Source organism: Podarcis gaigeae (assembly GCF_964106915.1).
Source record: "Podarcis gaigeae genome assembly, chromosome: 18".
In the NCBI taxonomy this organism is placed as follows: domain Eukaryota; kingdom Metazoa; phylum Chordata; class Lepidosauria; order Squamata; family Lacertidae; genus Podarcis; species Podarcis gaigeae.
The window spans coordinates 1,644,021-1,665,847 of NC_139696.1; the positions used below are offsets into that span (position 1 = coordinate 1,644,021).

Below are 21,827 nucleotides of genomic sequence, written 5' to 3' on the forward strand. Positions count from 1 at the left end.
GGAGGGGCAAACCCCCCCAACCTATACATAAATTCCTGCAACAGTGGGAAATTCCCTTATTCCAAATAGGATCCCTTGCAAGAAAAGGGAAAAGTTGACAGCTATGGGTGGGAACCGTTTATCCTAGAGCAAACTGCCGGTTTCAAATGGGATTGTAGCAGCCGGGAACCCCAATCTCAATATTGTCTACACTGACCAGAAGCTCTCCAAGCATTCAGGAAAGGAGTGTCTAGGAGTTGATCGCGGGAACCTCTGTATTTAATAGGTCTTGCTCCCAGGTAAATGGGAGTAAGGGCTGCAGCCCTCAAAAGTCTCTTAAAATACAGATTCTTTCACGGACAAAAGGAAATCCTTCTTCTTGAATTGCCAGATAATGTCCTGGATTAAAGCGGCAAAAATAATGTTCGGGTGATTTTCGGGAAATAAGCAAAACGAACTTTTTCATTTGTAAGGAAACGCAGAGTTGTTCGAGTTTGCTAAACTCAGCTTTGCTGGACAAAAGTGATTGCAAACAACTTCGAAATCCGGGACATTTTGCCGATTTAACAGGCTGCTTTCGCCGGTTAAATCCCAGACGCATGGCAACCTTAGATAAAAACTCCCCCAAACATTATCTACTCAGGAGTAATTCCTATTGAGTTCAATAAGTGGAATCTAGGATGGCAGCCTTTTATTCCCACCTAAAAAATAAAAGGAAGAACTCAACGTTCCTGTCAAGGTTAGGAATGAGAGGGGTGGTGGAGTGAGAGAACCAGGAAAAAAATGCGATTTTAGTACAAGGTAGAACCTTTATTACAACTTTTTCATTGATAGGTATACAACATCTGAGAGACAGATACGGGGAGGGGGGGAAAGGTAATATTGTTATAAAATGTCAAATTTATTGCTACATTACTGTTATATACAGGACAGTTCTCAAAATTCTACTTTTAAAAAAGTTAAGGATTATTTAAAAATTCCAAATAATCCAGCCAGCTGTGTTTTTTTTTCTTGACACTTGTATAAAATTATTATTATTATTTTTTTAAAAAATGAACACAATCCATATCTTGAGGCACTCGGAAACACAATTTAAAACCCCCGTGCTACCCCAACCCCAAGATCCCAGAAATTTGTGATTTCAGTCCAAAAATGTGGGTCCAACCCCTCTATTCTGTGTTGCCCTCCCCACCCACCAAATACTCTTTTTCTTTCCATTTTCCTCCTCCTCCTTTTTTTTTTTAAACGGGGGTTAGGCATATATATATATTTATACCATATATATATCTTTCAAAACTATAATGTGTATCTGATTTAATAACAAGGATTCTCAGCCACTTACGTACAGCTGGATTTTACAATGTAGGCAGCAAAAGGAGGGGGATAAAACAACACCCCATAGCGGGCCCCCGCTCCCCAAATCCAAATTTCAGCTAGGCATGACTTAAAACCGCCCCCCCCCTTGTCCATTGAAAGCAAAAAAAGAGAGTTTCGTCGAGTCCATTCATTTCCCATTAAGACTTAAGTCATGGCTAACTGTACCTGGATCGGGGCCACTCACCCCTCCCGCCCCCCCATGAAAAAGCAAGGATCAATTTTTATCTGTTTTTTTTTAATATATATATAAAAATCCCCGATAGCAACAAAGAGAGAGAAAGAGCCCAAAAAAACAATCTAAACAGGCTGAAAAGGATACGCAGCCTTGCCCATCCCACCTAAAAAAATATAGCTTAACGGGAACCAGGGTACAATTTGTTCTCTGCAGTGCGCAAACCTCTTTTTTTAAACAAAAAGTTAAGATTCCCCCCCCCACGGTGCTGTTTCTCCTAAAACGCTCCCCACCCGGCACGAAAAAATTAAAAAATATGGAGTTCCTTTCCCCCCCTCTTGTTTTGTTTTGTTTCGCTGGTTGTCCCTTTCTTAAATTTCCTAACCCCCGCAACAAAAATAAATATCCCAAGATCATTTGGGACATATCTATATTACAAACTTTAAGAAAGAAAGGAAGAAAAAGGAAGAAAAAAAAAACAGTTTCAAACCCGTTTTTAAGCTATTGTAGCGACCCAAATGCAGAGGGCGCTTGGGGGGTTGCAAGGAGTGGGGAGGGGGGGTGCGATGAGAGGAAAGGGGCTGCTTCTCCGGCCAAAGGATCTCTAAGCGCACCTCACGGAAACGGCAGGGTTCCTTTTTTAGATAGTTAAAACCGGTCTGAAACTGGTTTAAGAGTTTGTAGTGTAGACACGCCCCGGCCGAAAAGGCGAGCTTCTCTCCCCCCACCCCGCCTTTTCCCGAACGGAACAAAAACACAATAAAAACAGAACCAAATTGTTCAAACAAAATACAACTTTGAAAAGGAAGGGAGGAGGAGAACGTGTTTGGATCTGGTGGACTGGAAGCTTTTTTTCCCTGGGGGGCGTTTGAACTGGAAAAGGAAGTTGTGGTGACTCTCTTTTAGAGAGAGATTTAGTCAGGGTGGGGTGGCAACGAGGAGACGCCAAAAGTTATCTTGTCCTTGGCTCCTGCAAAGTTGCTTTGACCCGGGCCGACCCCAGAGAAAACACCCCCCTCCCCAAAAAACTCCCAGTTTGGTGCAGAACCGGCAAGCGGTTCTGCCAGAAATCAGATTTGCAATGGGAGACGAACCAAGCCGGGCGATGAGTGGAAAAGGGGGGGGGACTGTGGCTGAGTGGCGGGTGGCACGGGGCCACCCGCACCGCAAAAACGGGTGCCCTGTCCCCACCCTAGCAAGGACCTTTTCCCACCCCCCTGCATGGCTCTAGCAAGGACTTTCCCCCGTCTCTGCTGGTAAAGCGCCGCACCCCCAGATGCCACGCTCTCTGCCGTCGGAGTTGTGTGAGTGTGTGTGTTTCTAGCGAGATTTGCCCAAAGTCAACTTGCCGGGATATTTGAAACCTCCGAGGTTGCAGCACCCATGGGAGAGTCTCCAAAGGCTTGCCACAGCCCCCCCGGAGGGCAAATTTGGGAGGACGAGATACCAGGACAAGTCGACGCGCTCTCACAAAATCTGAGGCTGTGGCGGCCATCTCCTCTCGCCGGAAACAGCGCCCTTCTCCAGAGGGGCGCAAAGTTGCTTTCCGTCCGCAAACTGGCGGGGGACTGGAAGTATTCACCCCACTGGCCGGCAGCTCGCAAAATGCAAAGCAGGTCCGTCTTCGGTTTGAAGTCCTGAAATTGGCCTTGGGGGGCTTGAGTGTCTCTGGCTTGGAAACCCTAGTGTCTCTCGCGCGCACGCACTCCGCACCCCACTGCAAAACCTCACCGTCTCGCCTTTTCCTCGTTGCGGCTAGTTTGTTCTTCGTTCTGCCTCCGGCAGTTCTTTTTAACATTTTAAAAAAATCACGCCCAACCTCCCTCCTTTTCCGTTTGTTCCGTGCCGGTTTTGCTCAGGTGCTTCTTTCGAAAAATGGAAAAGGAATCAGTGGGAACGTGAGCCGGTCCTCCCGTCGCCATCCTGCTTTTCACAGACAGCGCTTTCTTCCAATGTTCTCCGCGTCCCGCTGTCTTGAGATCCACGTCTTCCATAAAGAGGACTTCTCGTTCCTTGTAGTGTCTTTGCTTTCCATTAAAGGGGGACCATAGATGGCGTTTTTTTGGGGGGGTGAGGTTTAAGATGGAAGCCAAGGGCACAATATAAGACTTTTTGAGAATCGTGCGGGATGGAGGAAACTCTTCCAAATCGCTTTGCCGTCTCTTCCCCCATCCCCTTTCAAAATTTGACAGAGACGGTTATCAATACACTCTTCGCCGTGGAAGCTCCTAGACAGACAAACCTGCCTATTTCAATTCACGTTTGTGACATTTTCGCAACACTTGCATCGTCCGTGTCTCCCCCCCCCCCAATTCCGTCCTCGAATTTAGTTTCCGTTTTTGTGTTTCGTTTTCAAACATCCAGTCCTCTTAATACAAACTTTTAATATTTCTGGTTGATCTTAATTTTTTAAAAAATAATATGCAACATTAACTATAGAAACAGCAGCAGAGAAAAGAGATAGAGGGAGGGGGCGGAAATAAAAAGCGGTTCGATGGGGGGGGGGGAGAAACAAATCTCTTCGTCTTTTTTTTTACACGTCTTTTTCCCTCCCCGTCGTTGCTTACAAAACATATACGCAAAAGAAGCTAAAAAAACAACCCAAAAACGAAACAACAAACCCCCCAGCTCCACAAAAGGCATTACTATGTTTGTTCTACGTTTAAAAAAAATTATTGTAACTAATGTTCTCTTTTTTAAAAAAAGAAAGAAAGAAAGAAAATAAAAATAAAATGCGTAGGCACAATTTCTTTTTTTCTTTTTGCTGGCCTTATGTGAACACAAGCCATTTGTAATGTTACACATCCCCGCAAACAACAACCCCCCCCCCGAAATTCGGTAACTGAAGGATATGCACTGAAAGTTCGAGAATATAGACTTAAGGCAATCTTTGCTGTTGATTTTTTTTTGTTTCGATAAAACTTGTTGCTTTTCCTTTCCTTTAGAGAGAGAGAGAGAGAGAGAAAGAAAGAGAAAAGTTCCTTCTAGCACGCTGAACTTTTCTCTGCCCGTATCCCCCCCTCCCCAAAAAAAGGACCGCACGTCGGTATTTGAAACAGGACTACAGTTTCTGGTGCGGACAGGCGGTGGTTGTCGGGGAATGGAGGAGAGGGGGATGTGTGAGAGATCCAGCTTTCTCTTCTTCCTACAGACATCTGCTTGCAGGGCGAAGAAAAGAAATCACCTGCGGAGGGAGAGAGAGAAAGAAAGGGTGAGAAGAGAATCGGTGCAAAAGCCCGGAGGTTCGTCGCACAAAAACACAAGTCTCATAAGCAACGTCCGCAAACTCCACCATCCTAGGCTGCGTCCGACCCAGCCTTGAATCACTTAACCCAGGGGTCAGCAAACTTTTACAGCAGAGGGCCGGTCCACTGTCCTTCAGACCTTGTGGGGGGGGGGCCCGGACTGTAACCCCAGAAGTAAGTGTTCCAGTTTGCGAACTTTTTTTGGAAGCCAAACCTGCTCCGTTTTGAGTGCCACACTTCCGTTTTGAGCGTTACGCTTACGTTTTTGCTATATATTTTGCCTTTTTGTTTTTGCGGCTCTTTTTCGTTTTGCTTTTGTGACTGTGTGGAACCCAGTTCAGCTACTGATTGTGTGACTGCAGTACATTGTTTATTGTTTTCATTTTACGGATCCATGGTCTCATTAGATAGTAAAATCCATGTTCAATTGCTGTGTTAGGGGTTGTTTTTAAAAGTCTGGAATGGATTAATCCATTTTGCATGACTTTCTATGGGAAAGCACACCTTGGTTTTGGAACACTTTGGTTTGGGAACGCAGTTTCCGGAACAGATTAAGTTTGAGAAGCAAGGGACTGCTGTATTTGCTTTGCACAGGAAACTACCACAGAGATGTCAAAAATTTTCAAATTTTGGGGAAAAAATAGGAGGTCCACAGTAATTCTTTTACATGATATGGTACCAGGTTTGACCAAAGCCCACTATTGAAGGACCAACCATCTCCAGAAGAAACAAAGAGAGAGAGATACTACCTTTACATGTGCCCCACGGGGTTGTGCCCATCTCCTAGACCCGGATGAGATGCCGAGAGCGCCATCTGAGGGTCCCCGACGACGCCAGACACTTTCTCCTCTTCGCGGCGCTTTAGGCAGGCTGCTTTTGGGTTCAGGTTACGTTCTGAGACGAGAGGAGAGAGAGAAGAGGAGGGGAGGAGGAGGAAATCTGGAGGTTCGGGTCCGGCAAGAGCCACCTGCAACCCCAACCCAACCCAATCTAACTCAACCCAACCCAACCTAACTCAACCCAACCCAACCCAACCCAACTCAACCCAACCCAACCCAACCATCCCAACTCAACTCAACCCAACCCAACCTAACTCAACCCAGCAAAACCCAACCCAACCCAACTAACCTAACCTGATCCAACTCAACCCAACCCAACTCAACCCAACTCAACTCAACCCAACCATCCCAACTCAACCCAACCCAACCCAACCCAACCCAACCCAACCCAACCAGCATCCAAGGGATAGAGGCAAGACGGAGAAAAGGATAAGGATTGCACAAAGTGCGAGAGGGTTGGCATCCGAGCGCTCGGCCCCCTCCCCAAGCCCCCTCCCCACCTTGCCGCTCAAAAGCTGTAAGCCCCACCGCTGCACCCCTCTTTTATGGGGGATCATCTCTGCACAGACCGCGAACCAGAGAGTGAGGGGAGGAGAAAAGAAGCGACGCAAAACCTGGAGCCCCAAGCAAAGGGTGGAAGGGAGAGAGGCAGAGACACTTGCGAATGAGCGAGCGAAAGAGCACAGACGGGAGATGTGCACAAAGCGGGGGCGGACGAGACCTCGGGGTGTGTGGGGGGGTGAGCCCCCCGGCGCCGTACCTCGTACTTGCTGCTCCAAACCTAATATGACTTGCACCGCTTGTTGGAGGATGATGAGCTTGGTCTGAGCTTTGTCTGTTTTTAAGTGAATTTGGCACATGCGTCCCAGCTCTTTAAAGGCCTCGTTAATGTCCCGGACGCGCACCCTCTCCCTGGCATTATTGGCCATGCGCCTCTCCCGGTCCCTCAGGTCCTTGTCTTCCAGTGAGAGCGCCTCATCTGTACTGCTGGGTTCACACAGCACCACGGGGAGGGTTAGTCTGGGGAGCGACGGAGGGACTCCGTGGGGCGGGTGGGTTCGGGGGGACGGTGCCAAGGTGGGCAGCGGGGAGGAAACGTCCACGTCAACGGCTAGCCATGGCGGCACGGCACAACTGACGGACGATGAGGAAGAGGAGAGCCCTTTCGTTCCACCGCAGAGACAAGGAGCTGCCGAACGCTGCCCGTGCCGTGCGCGCCCGTTTCACAGCACGGGCAAAACCAAACTCGAAAACCTTGTTGTCCCCCTATCCTCTGGGACGATACTGTTTTGGCACTTTGGAATCGTAGAGGCGGAAGACAGCCCCCCCCAGCGGTCATCCAGTCCAACCCCCTAGCAACGCAAAGATCTCGGCTCAAGCACCCGGGACATTTGGGCACCCAGCTTCCGCTCGCAAAACTCCAAGGGAGACCGTTCCTCTTGGAGTAGCCTATTGCAGAAGCAACACAAAAAAATCAGGGACGGGTGTTTTTAGACTCCGGTTCCCATCAGCCCCAACCAGCCAGCATGGCCAATGGTCACGATGGGAGCCAGAGTCCCGCAAGATCTGAGTAAGTCACTTAGCAGTTTCTCTAAGCCAGGAGTAGGCAAGCTAAGGCCTGGGTAGAATGTATCTTTTTATTTCAAATGCATCTCTGGGTTATTTGCTGGCCCTGCCTGGTGTTTTTACACAAGTAGAATGTGTGCTTTGGACTGGGGAACTACCTGCTACTAGAACATGGGTAGGCAAGCTAAGGCCCGGGGACGCATCTGGCCCCATCGCCTTCTCAATCCAGCCCGCGGATTGTCTGGGAATCAGTGTGTTTTCACATGAGTAAAATATGCCCTTTTATTTTAAATGCATCTCTGGGTTATTTGCTGGGGCATAGGAATTCATTCATTTGTTTATTTTTCAAAATATAGTCCGGCCCCCCACAAGGTCTGAGGGACAGGGGACCGGCCCCCTGCTGAAAAGGTTTGCTGACCCCTGGACTAGAACCTTTCTGTCTTATCCATATTGAACTTCAGTTCAAGCAAGCAAGCCTGGGGAACCACCTGCTACTAGAACATGGGAAGGCAAACTAAGGCCCGGGGGCCGGATCCGGCCCAATTGCCTTCTCAATCCGGCCCGCCAACGGTCCGGGAACCAGTGTGTTTTTACATGAGTAGAATGTGTCCTTTTGTTTCAAATGCATCTCTGAGTTATTTGTGGGGCCTGCCTGGTGTTTTTACACGGGTAGAATGTGTCCTTTTATTTAAAACGCATCTCTGGGTAATTTGTGGGGCATAGGAATTGGTTCATTTCCCCCCCTCAAAATACAGTCTGGCCCTTGTCCCCAGAGTCCCTATTTGGTGATGTCAATTTTGGATGTTTCAGTAACAGCCTAACCGAACCGCGCCAGCCTTTGGAAACCTGAACCTTGCCGTTTGGAAGGAAGCAGATTGTCCTGCCTCCAGGGAGATTCGGGAGTGAATATCCCGGGAGGGGGTCTCTGTTCAGAGCTGGAAAGTGGGGGGGGCGGTGAGATGTGTCAAGACTGGGCAACGGTGCACATCCGCCCCCCAACTGACAGGTCTACTGCGACTGGAGGAGAAGCTCAGCTAAGACCACAACCCTGGTTGTGGTGGCACCCTCCAAGGTTGTGGTCCCTCCCTAAATATTCGCCACATAAGCATTGTGCTGTTTACTCGTAGAATTGTGGAGTTTGAAGGGACCCCCCAGCGCTCATCTAGTCTGACCCCACGACAGATGGCCAACCCAACCTCCACTTAGAAACCTCCAATGGGAGGGAGAGCTCGCCAAATCCCAAGGGAATCTGTTCCACTGTTTAATGGCTCTTAAAAGATAATAATAATAATTATTTATATTATTTACACCCTGCCCATCTGTCTGGGTTTCCCAGAAGGTTGTTATGAGTATTCGTGTTATTAATGATGATCAGGGCTGTTTTTCTAGAAAAGAGTCCATGAGTTTACCTTGTTCTCTTAGAAAAAGTATTATTATTATTATTATTATTATTATTATTATTATTAGTTGCAATTGAAATCATCCAACCCCCCCCCCCACTGCAAACCACGTTTATTCTCAACATCTGCAAACTTCCAGCTGTTTGCAAGCAGCGGAATCCCACAAAAGCCACGGAAATCGCTCCGCACAACGTATGCTCTCAGCAGTTTCCCCCAAATTCGGCTGAAAATGCAACTTAAAGAGAAGTTGCCTTTCCAGCGGAATTTCACCTGATTTGCAAGCGGGGGGGGCAGTTTTGGAACAATTCTGATTGCGCCTATAGGTGTTGCCTAGAATTAATCTCTCCCGCCTCTTGGCATTTGATATCCGGACCAAGGCAGAAAAAACGACCTACGGCTACGCTCAAAAGGTGTAAAGAGCATCAGAATTTCGATGCTGGATGCGGCCCACAAGCGGACAAGACTCCCCTCATCTGCAATGTGCAAAAAAGGGGTACCCAAGGGCATCTCCTGCATCCGACAAGAGGATGCAGACTGGTCCCATGTGGTTTAGGTAAAGGTAAAGGGACCCCTGACCATTAGGTCCAGTTGTGGCTGACTCTGGGGTTGCGGCACTCATCTCGCTTTACTGGCCGAGGGAGCCGGCATACAGCTTCCGGGTCATGTGGCCAGCAGGACTGAGCCGCTTCTGGCGAACCAGAGCAGCGCACGGAAACGCCGTTTCCCTTCCCACCGGAGTGGTACCTATTTATCTACTTGCACTTTTATGTGCTTTGGAACTGCTAGGTTGGCAGGAGCAGGGACCGAGCAACGGGAGCTCACCCCGTCATTGCGGGGATTCGAACCGCCGACCTTCTGATCGGTAAGTCCTAGGCTCTGTGGTTTAACCCGCAGCGCCACTCACGTCCCTCACTATTAATATAAAAAGGTAAAGGGACCCCTGACCATTAGGTCCAGTCGTGGCCGACTCTGGGGTTGCGGCGCTCATCTCGCTTTACTGGCCAAGGGAGCCGGCGTACAGCTTCCGGGTCATGTGGCCAGCAGGACTAAGCCGCTTCTGGCGAACCAGAGCAGCGCACGGAAACGCCGTTTCCCTTCCCACCGGAGTGGTACCTATTTATCTACTTGCACTTTGACGTTCTTTCGAACTGCTAGGTGGGCAGGAGCAGGGACTGAGCTACAGGACCTCACCCCGTCATTGTGGGGATTCGAACCGCCGACCTTCTGATCGGCAAGCCCAAGAGGCTCAGTGGTTTAACCCCCAGCGCCACCCACGTCCTGTCCATGCGGTTTGCATGCTTGCAAATTTTCGCTCAAAGCCGCCTTCTGCGTTGGCCTGGGACAGGCATGCCCAACAGGTGGATCGTGATCTACTGAAAAATCGCGGGGTGTTCCTGGTAAACCCTTGACCCCCTCAGAGATCTCCCCCCCAAAAAAGGGGGGAGGAAGCTGAACAACTGTGGCTTAAAGCTCAACAACAACTTTGCCTTTCCCCAGAAATGCGCAACAACTTTGGCCCATCCAACGACAATGGGTAGATCGCTGCTAGATTTTTTTATACTGCGAGTAGATCACAGTCTATTGGGAGCTGGACTAGGAAGTTCATATTGCATTGGGGGGCAGCTGGGACTTGATGGGGGGGGCGGGACCTGAATTTGGACACGGCACAAAGTTCTGACCCGTGCCGACATCGGACTCAGAACCAGCGCTGTTTCGGAGTCCCCCTGGTTTATTTGGTGGGAGGGACTGTTGGGGGGGGGGAAAAACAACCCAAAACCTGAAGCAGGAATTGAGACAGAAGCAGTGGAGGGGAAATATTAGAGGGGTATATTAGACGAGAGTTTGATATATACAGTGATGCCTCAGTTTCCAATAGTCTCCGTTGATGAACGTTTTGGAACCCGAATGCTGTAAACCCGGAAGCAAACAATTTCGTTTTCGAACATGCATAGGAAGTCAAACTTCCGTTGAGTTTTCCGTTTTGCGGCTTCCCGTGTCGAGTTTTGGAACCCAAACGGTCTTCCAGAACAGATGACTTTCGGAAGCCGAGGTACCGCTGTATATAAGGCACCGGAAAAGGGTTCGAACGAAAACACTGGGGAGGTTGGGGGCAGGAAGCAAGTCCACGAAACCAGTTAATTTGAAGTCGACTTGGAAGTAGGATAAACATTGTATTATTAAAGAGAACGCGGTGGTTTTGAAACACTTGGAATCTTAACGTTTCCCTTTATTTCCAGGGGAAAGGTGAGCGATGCATGCTTTTTAAAAAATAAAAAAAAGGCTGCGATTCATTTTTAAAGTTACGCAGCAGGTGGAGAAAATGATTAAGTCTTTCTGTGGCTACCAAAGTGACAGGGGTCATCCGGCGAACCTTAGAAAACTACCTTCCACCATCGGCAAATCGAGACCAGTATCGTCTGCACAGACTGGCAGCAATCGTTCAGGGTTTCAGAGAGGAAGTATGTGCCAGCCCCCAGCAGGGAATCGAACCTGCGAGCTTCTGCAAGCAAGAACGGACCTTCTGCGTCTGTTCCCCAGAAAGCTGGATGCTGGGAGATTCGGAGAAAAGGAAGCAATTCTCCACGTAGCGACATAGCTAACTAGTCTTTGGGATGAGCTACCCCAGACAAGTTTTTTTAATTATTATTATTAGAAAACCTGTGGACCTGAGATTACGAGCCCCGTGCTTTGCCGACTGAGCTATCCCAGCAGATGGACGGGTCTTGGGTCTGACACTGCTTACAGATCGCTCCTGATCTTCTTATAAAAAGGTAAAGGACCCCTGGACGGTTAAGTCCAGCCCAAGGCGACTCTGGGGTTGTGGCGCTCATCTCCGAGGGAGCCGGCGTTTGTCCGCCGACAGCTTTCTGGGTCGTGTGGCCAGCGGGACTAAACCGCTTCTGGCGCATGACGGAAACCAGAGCGCACAAAAATGCCGTTTACCTAACCCGCTGGAGTGGTACCTATTTATCTACTAGCGCTGGTGTGCTTTTGAACTGCTAGGTTGGCAGGAGCAGGGACCGAGCAACGGGAGTCGGGATTCAAACCCAAGCCCAAGAGGCTCTGTGGTTTAGACCACAACACCACCCGCGTCCTTGGTGTTCTTATAAGGCTATTGATAACTAGGAGTTACGCCGGCTGTCTATTTCTTCCAGTATCGGAGGCAGTTTTGCCAGTTGTGGAGAGCAGATGGAGAGATTTGTTGTCAAACTCAGGGGGCTGTTCACTTTGGGGCACCTGCAAGAACAGGACTGGCAACCCAGTCCTTCCTACACTCTGCACATGCTCAGGAGACACACCCACCCAACACAGTGCAATGTGATTTTCTAAACATGTACGTGGCCTTCTAAAGAGAGACATTCCCTTCATCCCCTTCTTTTGTGTTCATAGGGAAAGCTGCTCCTTCGACCGGGGCTGCCTGCCTGTGTCTGGACTTCAAAAGCCCGCCTCTATCTTGAGGGCATGACATTTGGGACAACCGCGTTGCGGGGGATTGGACTGGATGATCCTTAGGGACCCCCCTCCCACATCTACGATTCCACAGGCGACCCGTCTGCACCAAAAGGCTACAGCCAGACAGTGGGCCAAATCAGAGAGCTCTTCAGCTGGCCGGGTTTCGGCTTGGGGGATGCCAGCGGCCGACCCGTCCCAAACGCGTCGCCTTCGGGAACGTGGCGAAATAATAACTTTAAAAAGGAGGTGCGCCAGAGACTTTAAGATTCGGGGAGGGTGCGCCTGCCTTTCTGCTAGTAGGCTATTCCTTCCCCCACCCCGCTGCTGCCCGCCTGGGTTTTCCTGTCTCTCTAAGGACGCAGCAAGTACAAGGTACAGGGTTGGAACCACCGAGGGGGTCACGGCTGGGGTCTGTCTGTAGGAAAGCAGAGAGGGGGTGGCAGAGAGGGTGGCGGCAGCAAACGAAGCGTATACATGAGAGAAAGAGACCAGGGGAAACAAAATAAAAGAGTTATACATGTCGCAGCAGACGAAAAGGGGAAATTAAAGGAAGCTCCAGAATGGAAGGGGGAGAAGGAACAGAACAGAAGAACGGGCCACAGGTTCTGTACGGATGAAAACCAGGCACTGCCCCCCCTGCCCGCCCACCTCTGTCAAAGAGGAAACTGCATTGAACTCAAGATGCACCCATTTCGCAGATTGCGAGGAAGGAAAAGTTAAGTGCTTTCATGCACGGCCAAGCAGGGGGAAAAGACATTTGCAGAGAGGAAGGGAAAGCAGCCCGACTCTCTTCCGCGGGTGCCCGCCTGGCAGAGAAGTGGGCACGCGTTTTTGCCTCTGGCCAAGCTACCCTGCCCGGCTCCCCAACTATCTCTGCGCAGATGATTTCATCTCTAACTTGGCAGCTGGGAGACGGAGGGACAAAGGTTGCAGAGAGAGAGAGGGGTGGTTTTCAAAATACAGCCGTACCTTGGACTCCGAACGCCTCGGCAGTCGGGACGTTTTGGCTCCCGAACGCCGCAAAGCCGGAAGTGAGTGTTTGCAAACGTTCTTTGGGATCCGAACGTCCGGCGTGGCTTCCAATTGGCTGCAGGAAGCTGCCACAGCCAATCAGAAGCTGCGCCCTGGTTTCCGGACATAAAACGGAGTTCCGGAACACATGTTCAAGAACCAAGGTACGGCTGTAATAATAAAAGACCAGGCTCATCTCTCCAGAGCATCTTTCGTTGGTGTAAGATGTGGCAGCGCCCGCTATGACTTGTTTTAATGTTTGAAGTATTCCTGTATTTTAATATTTGGTTGGAAGCCACCCAGAGTGGCTGGGGAAGCGGAGCCAGATGGGTGGGGTATGAATAATAAATTATTATTATTATTTTTAAAAGCAAAAACCCAGCAAAGCTCAGAGCGAGCGGCTTTCCCGCAACACAGGGGATCCCACGTGTGAATAGGTCTCCTCTCACGCAATGGATCTTTCCCTCTCGCACACACACCCAAATTTTTTGCAGGGGGTTCCCCTAACTCTGCAGGGTACAGAGGGAGGACGGGGAAGTTTCACCCCACAAGAGGAAATCCTCGTGCGGACGGGAGAACTTGTTTGGATTAGCATGGTCGTTGATCAAATTTGTATTTACAGTGGTGCCCCGCAAGACGAACGCCTCGCAAGACGGAAAACCCGCTAGACGAAAGGGTTTTCCGTTTTGGAGGCGCTTCGCAAAACGAATTTCCCTATGGGCTTGCTTCGCAAGACGAAAACCCATAGGGAAATCTCCGGGACAGCGGGGAAGCGCAGCGCATTTTCCCCACTGTCCTCGGACCTCCTCCGAAGGCTGGCGGTGGGGCGGAGAGCCCTTCTCCCCCCGCCAGCCTTCGAAAAGCTGCTCTGAAGGCTGGCGGTGGGGCCGAGAGCCCTTCTCCCCGCGCCAGGCTTCGGAAGGCTGTCCTGAAGACTTGCGGTGGGAGGAGGGTTTTCCTTCCCACCGCCAACATTCAGAATGCTGTTCTGAATGTTGGCGGTGGGGAGGAAAAACCCTCCTCCCACCGCAAGCCCCGGGAATAGAGGAGAAGCGCTGCGCGCCTTCCCCTCTGTTCCCGTACCTGTCCTGAAGGCTTGCGGTGGGGAGAATAGCCCTTCTCCGCACCGCCAGCCTGGCAAGCGGTCTCCATAGGAACGCATTAATTGATTTTCAATGCATTCCTATGGGAAACCGTGCTTCGCAAGACGAAAAACTCGCAAGAAGAAAAAACTTGCGGAACGAATTAATTTCGTCTTGCGAGGCACCACTGTATTAAATTTGTGGCGTGCTTCCTGCAGCCCCCCTGAAGCTCAGCAAATCTCCAAAGTTCAGTGAAGGGCACTCTAGTAAGGGGGCAGCCCTACTCCATCCTCTGAGTCTGAAAGTCACAAGGGATGGAAATAATTTTATTATTTATTCCTATCCCCAGTATCATAAGGAACAGCAGGCTATGCAAAGGAGCTGGTCTTGAAACTCACTGCCACAAGGCAAGAAACACAATTAAGTACCGTATTTTTTGCTCTATAAGACTCACTTTTCCCCTCCTCAAAAGTAAGGGGAAATGTGTGTGCGTCTTATGGAGCGAATGCAGGCTGCGCAGCTATCCCAGAAGCCAGAACAGCAAGAGGGATTGCTGCTTTCGCTGCGCAGCGATCCCTCTTGCTGTTCTGGCTGCTGAGATTCAGAATATGTTTTTTCTTGTTTTCCTCCTCCAAAAACTAGGTGTGTCTTGTGGTCTGGTGCGTCTTGTAGAGCGAAAAATACGGCATTTCTTTAAAAGCAAGCCCCCGCCCCGTGCAAAAATTGGATGAAAAAAGCCAACAGTTTTTTTTGGAAAATACATAGGATTTGCTGGAAAGGCGTCTGGTGGGATCTGCGTATAACCTACATGATCTTTCCGCTTCTCTGGAAAAACAAAAAATAAAAAACACCTCCCGTCTTTGATACGCAGCAATTTAGAGCCCCAAAGAGCTGCCCTTTAGCGCTACAGCTTTTCACCCTCTCCTTTGCAAATCAGGTTTATTATCAAAATCTGCAGTGTTCTTCAGGGGTTTGCAACAGGCATTTTCAGCTGAATTTTGGGGGAACCGCTTGGTTTGCAAACCTTTGCAAGCCTGCAAATGTTGATTGATCAACCCGATTTTGCAACGGTTGGGGTGGTGGAAGGATTCAGACTGTAGCTGTGTGTAGCAGTTTGGGACAGAAGAAAATGATAAATGCGGAAGCCCCCCTGGCAGAGGCGCGATGGCTGACGGCATGCAGGAAGCGCAACCTTTGCTTTCCCTTCTTTCCGGCGTGGGAAAACAAAAACGGGAAAAGCGAGGGGTGCGAAAAGGCAGCAGAGAGAAGCAAAATGATGACAACGACCCGCTAAAACCCCACGACAACAGAGACCCCAAAACGGCAAAAAAAAAAAAAAAAAGGCGTGAGAGTTTCAAGGGGTTGGGAGGCGAGGGGGAGAACGTCAGCAGGATTCGGAGAGGTGCGCCAGGGACGGATTCGGGAAGACGAGACAGACAGCCCCTTGCCGCTCGGAAAACGTCACCACATCGGAAGCTTCCACTGACCTCTAACTTGTTGTTCCAGATTCAGGATAACCGAGACGGCCTGGTGTAGAATGAGCAGTTTGGTCTGTGGCTTTTCGCTGTTTAGGTGGAGCTGACACATGCGCCCCAGCTCTTTAAAAGCCTCGTTGATGTCGCGGACGCGGAGGCGCTCTCGGGCGTTATTAGCCACCCTTCTCTCTTTCTCGCGCTCGGCTTTTTGCTCTGGGGGAAGGAGGTCATCATCCTCTTCCTCATCTTGACTGATGGTTGGAAAGGAGAAGGAGACAAGGGGGTGGGTGGGTGGGGGGCATTTTTTTTCCATGCGGGCACACCTCGGCACCGGAACACATCGTGCACAAATAGGGGGAACGGGGATGCACAAAACACACAGGGAAACCCACCACCCGCCACAATAATATTATATATCTTTTTTGCAATAACTGGAATGACCGTAAACCCAACATTTCCCACCCACCGACCACACTTTCCAGGGCCGGATGGTTTGCAAAGTGTGTCCCCGAAATTCACCGCCCCCCTGAAAGGAAGAAGCTGACTGGGCAAAATTGCAGTAAACCAAACGCCATAGATTTCCCCCCATGGTGTTTTGGTCACTACTTATTTTTTTTTACTCCTCTCCCACACTTCATAGGATGCCCTTCTCACAATCTGATTTAAGAATCCTTTGTGGGATTTAACCTCGTCATGGCCTATGTAGCTATGTACACAATAGGAGAACCCTCCAATTTATGCGTGAGCCTGCGTTTTATGATATTTGGTGGGTTTTGTGTACAGCCGTACCTCGTTTCTCAAACGGAACCCATCCCACAAGTCCGCTGGGCCCCCAAAAACTGAGGAGTGGCTTCCGATTGGCTGCGGGATGCTCCTGCGGCCAATCGGAAGCGGCGTCAGATGTTTGGATCCCAAAGAACATTTGCAAACCGGAACACTCACTTCCAGGTTTGCGGTGTTTCGGGAGGCGAAATGTTTGGGTTGCTCGGCGTTTGGGAACCAAGGTACAACTGTAGAAGTATTTACCGTATTTTTTGCTCTGTAAGACTCACTTTTTCCCTCCTAAAAAGTAAGGGGAAACGTGTGTGCCTCTTATGGAGCGAATGCAGGCTGTGCAGCTATCCCAGAAGCCAGAACAGCAAGAGGGATTGCTGCTTTCACTGCGCAGCGATCCCTCTTGCTGCTCTGGCTTCTGAGATTCAGAATATTTTTTTTTCTTGTTTTCCTCCTCCAAAAACTAGGTGCGTCTTATAGAGCGCAAAATACCGTTTTTTTCTGATAGGGTTTGTATGGTTTTGCCATGGCCTCTGGCTAGTACAACAAAGCTTATTTATGGTCCGCGCCCACCCCCAAAAAGCCCCCGGGAGATGCTCGGAAGAGGGGGGTGTTTGCTTTGGATGAAGAGTCCGGAAAATCTGATTCCCACCAGCGGAAAGGCTCTTCCAACAGCTGTCCACTTTCCCCTTTTCTTGCGAGGAATCCTATTCGGAATAAAGGGATTTCCCTTAAAAAAAGGGAAACGTTGACAGCTCTTCCATCCACCCTAGAATTCCCCCCTGGGACAGGAGACGGGGCAGTTACTCCCGGGACACAGTTTGGAAACCACTGAGCTCGCGGCTGCGGCGACGAATGCAGGGCCTTTTTGCCACCCTACCCAAACCGCCCGTGAGCAGGGAGCAAAATACAAAACACGGACACAGGCAAATTTTGAACACACACATGACGTCCATGCAAACATCTATAGGTTCGTCAGCAAAACGCCATCACCCCTAGAAAGCTCGGAAGGTGACGCTGCTCTTCCCCTTTTCCCAAAAAAGCGAGTCTCTCCTGGGGGTGTTGGAAGCGAGCTGGTTTCCTCACTTTTCCATCCCTGCTCACCAAGTTGTTGTCCACCCTGACCTCCTGTCTGTCAAGGGGCTTTGCTGCCCGGCCGCCCCAAAGACCTAGGATCCTGGGGGTCTCCCCGCGCTGCCACCCCCCTGGAAAGGGAACAGAGAAAGGGCTGAGACCTGTTCAACGAGCACCTTGTTCGGTTCCGCGACGCCTTCAGCTCCTTCTTCTCCTCCTCCGAGTTGTCGGCCACCGACGTGTTCTCGTCGTCTTCCTTGTCCTCCCGCTTGATCTCACTGGTGCCGGACGAGACGCTGGCCCGTCCCAGGCCCCCCGTCAAGCCTAAAGAGGGAGTCAGACGGGCAAAAGTGAGAGACAAGGCAGGGGATCGGAGCCTTCAAGATCTCGGCGCGTCTGCTGCAGTGCAAGAGCTAGAAATTTGCCTTTCTTTACGAAATTTCTCCCTCCAAACCAGAAACTTTTGTTTCAATGGGTTAACAGGGATGGATGTCGGAGAATCGTAGCGTTGGAAGGGCTAACAAAACCCTGTACATCAGTGGTGGCCAAACTTGGCCGTCCAGCTGTTTTGGGACTACAACTCCGATCATCCCTAGCTAACAGGACCAGTGCTCAGGGATGATGGGAATTGTAGTCCCAAAACAGCTGGACGGCCAAGTTTGGCCACCACTGCTGTACATAATGCGTTTGGGGTCTAGGGACCGCAATAAACCTCTGTGTGTTCGCCCAGCCTCACGATATACTGATATATCGTGACATACTGATGTATCATGACGTCCGAAATAAGGATGGAGCTACGAAGAGTGCTGCATTTACGTGTAAGCTAAACAAGCTATAGCCCCGCTCTCTCCCCAAAAAATTCAAAGGAAAATACCACTGGGTGTACATTTCCAAAATATAAGATAAAAAACAAATAGAATAAAACCTACTTACAGCAACAGTGTTTTGTGTTGTGTGGGCTCCTAGGAGGTAAGAAATTGCCCCCGCCTGCTAGCCTGCTCCCTAAAATATCACCGGTTTGCTCCTTTCTATATATGGCTTGAGATTCCCATTAGGTCCATCAATGACCATACAACATATATTCAACACAAAAAACAGTGGCAATTTGTTGTGCACAAAGGACAGCTGGAGCTTAAAAGGTAAAGGTAAAGGGACCCCTGACCATTAGGTCCAGTCGTGGCCGACTCTGGGGTTGCGGCGCTCATCTCGCTTTATTGGCCGAGGGAGCCGGCGTCCAGCTTCCAGGTCATGTGGCCAGCATGACTAAGCCGCTTCTGGCGAACCAGAGCAGCGCACGGAAACACCGTTTACCTTCCCGCTGGAGCGGTACCTATTGATCTACTTGCACTTTGAGGTGCTTTCAAACTGCCAGGTTGGCAGGAGCAGGGACTGAGCAATGGGAGCTCACCCCGTCATTGCGGGGATTCGAACCGCCAATCTTCTGATCGGCAAGTCCTAGGCTCTGTGGTTTAACCCACAGCACCACCTGGGCATCTTCACCCGGTGTGCAAAACATGCCTGGTGAATTCCGGCCAACGTTTGAACAATATATCGCCCGCCCTAACGGTCCTCCTGGACCAGAACGCTGATTTAGCTGCGATCCCTGCAATTCAAGGGGGTTCAGATAGATGCCCTCCGTTGCCCCGGCAAGGACGCCGGGACTTTTGAGCCCCGTGGGGAGGAAAGAGGATGGTGTGGCAAAACCCGCCACTCAACCTTACCGCTGAAGGCATCTGAAGACTGGCCTCTGTTGAGATCCGGGAGCGAGCTGGGCTGGGCTGGGAGAGGGACGTGATTGTGGAGGAGACTGGGGTTGCTGGGAATCCCGTCTTCCGAATGGCCCCCCGCCACCTGAAAGAGCAAAGGGAGAGCCACGCGTTATTTTTTTAAAATTGTTTTTATTTATACGAAGCTGAGAGTCCCTTGAGAGTCCCATGGACTGCAAGAAGATCCAACATCTCCATTCAGACGGAAATCAGCCCTGCGTGCTCACTGGAAGGACAGATCCTGAAGCTGAGGCTCCAAGACTTTGGCCACTTCATGAGAAGAGAAGACTCCCTGGAAAAGACCGTGATGTTGGGAAAGATGGAGGGCGCAAGGAGAAGGGGACGACAGAAGACGAGATGGTGGGACAGTGTTCTTGAAGCTACGAACATGAGTTTGACCAAACTGCGGGAGGCAGTGGGAGACAGGAGGGCCTGGCGTGCTCTGGTCCAGGGGGTCACGAAGAGGCGGACATGACTAAACAACAAATTTATACTTCTCAAGTTTACACATTTCGTGACAGTGGGACCTTGGTTCTCAAGTGCCAAAAACCCAGATGTGAGTATTCTGGTTTTCGAACGTTTTTCGGAAAGCGGACGTCCGACGCAGCTGTTGGCTCTTGTTTCAATCAGAAGCCGCCCCTCGGTTTCCGAACATTTCAGAAGTCAAACGGACTTCTGGAATGGATGAGGTTTGGAGCTTTTGTTTTTGCTCTTTATTTTGCGTTTTTGTTTTTGAGGCTTTTTCGGTTCGTTTGTTTTTGTGACACTGTGGAACTCAGTTCAGCTCCTGATTTTGTGACTGCGGAAATGGATAAAAGCCCCCCATCCAAGCAACGACTGTCATCAGTGCAGGTAAAGAGAAAAAAAATGTAATTTTAATTTTTATCATCTACAATACTGTCTTATTTATTTTATAGTACAGCGCACTGATTATTGCTTTCCTTTTGTGGATCAATGGTCTCGTTAGATAGCAAAATCAATTTTCAATTGCTTTGTTTTTAAAAGCCTGGAACGGATTAATCCGTTTTGCATGACTTTCTATGGGAAAGCGCTGCCTCAGTTTTGGAACGCTTTGCTTTTGGAACCGGAATCCATGTTCGATTGCTGTTTTCGGGGTTGTTTCTAAAAGTCTGGAACGGAACAATCCGTACTGCGTTACTTTCTGTGGGGAAGTGCTGCCTTGGGTTTGGAACGCTTTGGTTTTGGAACGGATTAAGTTTGAGAACCAGGGGACCACTGTATAACGGTTTGAGCAACCCAACTTTCATTACAGGGGAAAAAGAGAGAATAAAATATTATCATATATCGGAAATCCCCCGCAAGAGCTTTCGAAACAGCAAAAGGATAGGCTGGCAGCCTCGCCTCGCCCCTTACCAGATTTGAGTGCCGATTGGCGATTGGCAACACAGAGGCGGGAGGGAAGGATTGGCTGAGGCTGCCCACCGTGGTGCCATGAGCCGACGCCGCCGACGCCAGCAAGTCGTGGATATCCCTGTGGTTGCTCTGCCCCACCGCGTGGTTCCGGAGGACGTGGATGGCTTCGTCCAAGTGGTCTTCCATCTTGTTTTGCTGGGGGGAGAGAAACGAGGAAGGGTGTCAGCCAAGCTGGTTTCCTCCTTGCTCCGGAGGGTAGGACTCGAACCCATGGCTCCAAGGGACGAGGAAGGAGATTCTGACTCAACGTGGTGGGGGTTTTTAAGCAGAGGGTGGGTGCCCATCTCTCAGTGGAGATTGCTGCATTGCAGGGGGTAATAATAATAATAATAATAATAATAATAATAATAATAATAATAATAAATTTCCCCAACCACTCTGGGCAGCTCCCAGCAAAATATTAAAATACAATAATCTATTAAACATTAAAAGCTTCCCTAAACAGGGCTGCCTTCAGATGTCTTCTAAAAGTCAGATAGGTTGTTTATTTCCTTGACATCTGACGGGAGGGCGCCACCACCAAGAAGGCCCTCTGCCTGGTTCCCTGCAACCTCACTTCTTCCAGGGAGGGAACCACCAGAAGGTCCTTGGGAGATGGACCCCGGTGTCCGGGGTGGAGACGCTCCTTCAGGTCTACTGGGCCGAGGCCATTTAGGGACTGAAAGGTCAGCACTAACACTTTGAATTGTGAACGGAAACGTCCTGGGAGCCAATGTAGGTCTTTCAGGACCGGTGTTATGTGGTCTTGGCAGCTGCTCCCAGTCACCAGTCTGGTTGCCGCATTCTGGATTAATTGCAGTTTCCGGGTCACCTTCAAAGGTGGCCCCACGTAGAGCGCATGGCAGTAGTCCAAGCAAGAGATAACCACTCTGGCCAGACAGTCTGTGGGCAGGGAGGGTCTCATCCTGTGTATCAGATGGAGCTGCCCTGGACACAGAACTGACCTGCGCCTCCATGGACAGCTGTGAGTCCAAAATGACTCCCAGGCTGCACACCTGGTTCTCGGGGGGCACAGTTACCCCATTCAGGACCAGGGAGTCCCCCACACCCACCCACCCAGATGGGCAGGGTATAAATAATAAATTACCGTATTTTTTGCTCTATAAGACTCACTTTTCCCCTCCTCAAAAGTAAGGGGAAATGTGTGTGCGTCTTATGGAGCGAATGCAGGCTGCGCAGC

General features: G+C 50.0%; 1 protein-coding gene across 11 annotated transcripts in view; it reads right to left on the reverse strand.

The window, feature by feature from the left end:
• Window positions 1-768: 768 nt before the first annotated feature.
• Window positions 769-21,827, reverse strand: part of TCF3 (transcription factor 3) — an 89,725-nt gene continuing 68,666 nt past the window's right edge. For 4 of the 11 annotated variants that reach the window (XM_083720407.1, XM_083720406.1, XM_083720405.1 and 1 more), the window contains exons 15-20: window positions 20,588-20,782; window positions 19,169-19,298; window positions 17,624-17,771; window positions 15,612-15,850; window positions 5,523-5,667; window positions 769-4,712 (exon numbers count right to left, since the gene is read on the reverse strand). In XM_083720407.1, the coding sequence (XP_083576533.1) occupies window positions 5,525-5,667; window positions 15,612-15,850; window positions 17,624-17,771; window positions 19,169-19,298; window positions 20,588-20,782 (855 nt within the window). In that variant the 3' untranslated portion in view covers window positions 769-4,712; window positions 5,523-5,524. Of the gene's footprint in view, window positions 4,713-5,522; window positions 5,668-6,372; window positions 6,600-15,611; window positions 15,851-17,608; window positions 17,772-19,168; window positions 19,299-20,587; window positions 20,783-21,827 lie in introns of all 11 variants that reach the window. The other 7 variants (XM_083720402.1, XM_083720401.1, XM_083720400.1 and 4 more) reach the window with 4 other exon arrangements.